Here is a 4,167-nt window from a genome sequence, read left to right on the forward strand (position 1 = left end):
CTACATCTCAAATGCCAACTCATATTCAGGTGGGCAAAATTGATCTATGATTAAGAGATGATTAAGATTCTTAATTATATGTTCTGACCATTATTGCATAATTTAGGATAAGACAAAATCATGAAACATGTTTTATTATCATGAGTAAAGAACAGCCCAGGGAAAGAGACAAAGCAAATACAGTAAGAAACTTCATCAATCACTTTCTTTAGTGTCCATAATGGCAAGATGGACAAAAACTTGATTGTCATCATTCACATGCCTCTCTGGGCTTCATGGGTTTCCCATGTGCTCTCTTCATAAATGCATACAAAATTCCATTTTTTAATCTCCAGAATTTATGATTAAATTACTGTAATTACATTCTCTTCTGTGTCTTATTCCATTAAAAAATTCAATTTACAAACGTTGCAGAATATGTTCAGCAGAATCTACAACACCTTTTCACTAGGAATTAAATATTGTTACAACTTAATCTAGAGCTGCTCTAAAGTCTAAAGCTGTTTCTTTTTAGCAGATGGGTAAATGAAAAACTTGGGGAAACACATAGAGAAGAATCTGATATTTGAGATTGAGACACAAAGAGCAAAAATTTGAAACCATTTATGTAAATATACAGTGAAAAAGAAGCTAATGAAAAGGAAAATTACATTCAAGAATGCCATAATCCACTCAACAGACTACGGAATCTATTTGTAGAGAGTTTCCTGACAAGTCTTTTAGCATCTGCGACTTCAGCTTCTGCAAGTTTCTCAATGTTCTTCAAATAACCAGAATTCACAATTTTTCTTCTTCCACTGTTGCTACTTGTCAATGATATTAATATAGATATCAAGAACTTTTTATTACCTGAATTTGCTTCTTCATGATCAAGCAATTGAAGAAGAATGCTAATGTTTCCATCATCCTGCACGAATCTCTTTCGATTTCTAGGCACTGAAACCATGCTAGTGAGCGCCTCAGATGCCATTTCTCTAACTTCAAATGATTTTGCATCAAGAAATCTAACAAACTCAGACATAAAACCAGCATCTCCCATTGCTTTTTTAGCCTCTTCTGATGTTCCTGATAGCCTGCAGGCCACTTTCAATGCCAATTCCTGAACTGAAACATCACCATTTCTAAGAAAGAACAGCAGCCGATCTATAAATCCATAGCTTGTCAATATGCTAATACAGGTTGGCGAAGAAAAGCATAGATTCTCAATTGCCCTTAATGCTACCTCTCGGGATTTGTAAGTTGATGAAATTTTTGGATCGAGAAGGTGTACCAATGCTCGAATTCCACCATCTTTAACTACTAATTGTCTAACAGATTCATCTCCAGCAGCAATATTCTGGAGAAATTCTATTGAGCTTATCTGCACGGCTTCATCTCTTGTTCTTGCAAGCTTGATAAAGCTAGAAACAGCACCTTCTTCTATCATAAATCTCTTTATTTCTTCAACACCAACAAGGTTTCTCAGTATCCCACAAGCTGGACCAATGAGTTCTCCTCTAGAATCACCATTAGAGCATATTTTTAAGAGAGCTGTGACACCACCATGAGCTGAAACTGACCAAGCATTATCAGAATTCTGGGTCAATTTCTGCAAACTTCTAGCGGCAGCCTCTTTGCCCAATTCACTGCCACTTTCCAAGACTCGAACCAAAGGTCCTATAACCCCAGATCCAATCAATACAGCCTTGCAAGAATCAAACCCAGAAATCACTGAAACCACCTTGGCAGCTTCTTCTTGAATTTCAATTTCAGGTGAGTCAAGAAGATTAACCAATACATGCACAATGTCACCAACTTCAACAATTACCCTGAAATATCTCTCATCTTCCACAACAACTTCATGTAAATTTCCCAAAGCTTGCCTCTTCATTTCTGTGTCACCAACCTTCATTCTCGTCAACAGATCCCTCACATAAAACCTCATATCTTCTTTGCAAGCGTTGAGTACAGGCTTAGAGACAACAATAGCAAAACCCTGTGTTAAAACACCTGCAGTACAAATCTCAGACAGATTCTTCACAAGGCGATCAAATTTTGCAGACATTACATCCAAATCACTCTGCATCAAGAGCTTGCCACTGTATGAAAGATCCATACATCTTCGAGCAAGATCGTGACAGTTGTTTGCGGCGAGTATTATGGCAGAAACGAGGCCTGAAAGAATTGGGTTTTGTGTAGAATCGCAATTCTCGATGGCGATTAAGCTTGCGTGTAGCTCTTCTAGCTTGTTCCTTAGCATTTGCCATTTTACAGCAAAAGCTCTTATTCCATATGAGAAGGAGATTAAAGAAGTTACAACCTCAATAGCTTGTCTGAGACTGGACGTTGATGAAGATGCAGAGGAGCTCTGTTCTTCTCTTGGATTATCCTGTCCCATTTTTTTGTGTTTTATCAATGATTTTGAAACAAGGCCATGGAAGTATCTACGAAATGCAGAATCCAAGAGATGATTTTTCTACAGAGAGAGACAGACAGACGAATTGGGTGCACGTCTCTCTGTTATCTCTTTATCTGTGTTCATCTTCTGACTAGCAGGTAGCTGCAACTGAATTGGACGTAATGGTGTATTTACACAACTGACCTTCTGGTGTCAAGGGCATTTCCGTCACTGAAAATGGTTACTGAAATCTGTTAACTAAAATGTCAAAATTACCTCTTGACGATATCCTAAATTATTTTTAGAAAATCACTTTCTTTTTTAGAAAAAAGTTATTTTTTTTAAATAACTCAATTTTTTAATTAAAAAATATTTTAAATTAATTAATTTTTTAAATATTTTAAACGGAAAATATTTTTATAAAATGAGTGGAGCCTTAATTTTTTTTTAATAAAATACTCATATTTCAATAGTAAGATAATACTTAAAATCTAATTTATATTAATCCAATAGCTATGGTGGGAATAAAATAAAAGTAAAATTCATATTATTTTTTTTTGAAAAGAAATCTAATTAGTTATATAAGACATGAATAATTAAAGTAATATATTAGAGATAGTAAGTAAAAGAAAGAATAAATCAGAGGAAAGAAATAAAGGTGATCGAAACAGTTCGATCAAAATTGATTTAAATAATTTTTATATTTATTTTTTAATAATTTAAAATAATTAATTTAAATTATTTAATAATTTCGTATTAATTATTATATATAATTTTTAAAATTACTGTAATTGGTTGATATTGACGAAATCCTAAATAGACATCTATATGTTACATTGCGAGATTAGAGGATTGAGAGAAAACAAAGAGGGAGAAAATATGGACCACCCATACTAACAAGAGTTATTCTTTAAATTAGGTGAAAAGAGAAAAAAAAAAAAAAAAAAAAAAAAAAAAAAAAAAAAAAAAAAAAAAAAAGTAGCTTTCATTCTTCTCAGCACGGAGATGACACAAGCCCCCACCATGTGAAGGCCTTTGTTGGATGCCTTGAGGTAGCAGTCACCTTTTCAATAGGAAGTGGAGATGAACCTACACCTTCACTACTTCATACCCATTTCATAGATCAAGTTGCTATTTCTTTTCTAATCTTTTTCCCACTATAGAACCCAAGCTTAATTCTTAATTGAATGGAAAATAGAAGCACTTAAAGGAATTAGTGGTAGCTTTATTGCTTGTAGATAACTTTTTAAAGGTGGCTATTTGGCTTGGGGCGGTGGATAGCGAGAGAAGATAAACAAAAAGGCTAAAAGATGCCCATGTACTCTTAAACAATATTGGAAAACCAAACTTTAAGGATGTTGACCATTTTAAATTAACTCTACCCAATAAAGCTTTAATGGAGTTTATGGTATTTAATATTAAAAAAAAAAAAAAAAAGAACAAGATGATCATCTGATTAAAAACCCACAGAAGATGACAAGTAAAATAATTTTTTTTTCCCCTTTTTAAAAAGATAGATCCATGATGGCATGATTAGTTGTCTAATTTTGCCTCAAATTTGTCCCATTGTATGACAAATTTTTATCCATTATTCTGCTTGTCACGGATTTTACAATCTTTTTACACAGCCAACTATTGCGTATGCTTTAGCTCCACATGTTTTTGGATGAATTTGCTTTCACTTTTGTATTCATTTTTTTAAATTGTCTCCTCTTATGGTACAGGGGAATACGACATCGTTTTAAGTTTGTGCTTCACAGAGCAAAAAAATTAAAAAACAAGGAGAAACG

At 33.5% G+C, this 4,167-nt stretch overlaps 1 protein-coding gene across 1 annotated transcript; it reads right to left on the reverse strand.

Annotated features, from left to right (window-relative positions):
* Positions 1 to 549: 549 nt before the first annotated feature.
* Positions 550 to 2,533, reverse strand: LOC110602875 (vacuolar protein 8). Its single transcript, XM_021740456.2, has one exon. It carries the CDS (start codon positions 2,375 to 2,377, stop codon positions 653 to 655), a length of 1,725 nt encoding a protein of 574 aa, XP_021596148.1. The 5' UTR covers positions 2,378 to 2,533; the 3' UTR covers positions 550 to 652.
* Positions 2,534 to 4,167: the final 1,634 nt, after the last annotated feature.

The sequence above is a fragment of the Manihot esculenta genome, chromosome 16 (genome assembly GCF_001659605.2).
Source record: "Manihot esculenta cultivar AM560-2 chromosome 16, M.esculenta_v8, whole genome shotgun sequence".
In the NCBI taxonomy this organism is placed as follows: domain Eukaryota; kingdom Viridiplantae; phylum Streptophyta; class Magnoliopsida; order Malpighiales; family Euphorbiaceae; genus Manihot; species Manihot esculenta.

What these genes read in the sequence shown, in the direction of transcription:
- LOC110602875 (XM_021740456.2), bottom strand. Translation starts at nt 2,377, where the DNA reads ATGGGACAGGATAATCCAAGAGAAGAACAGAGCTCCTCTGCATCTTCA.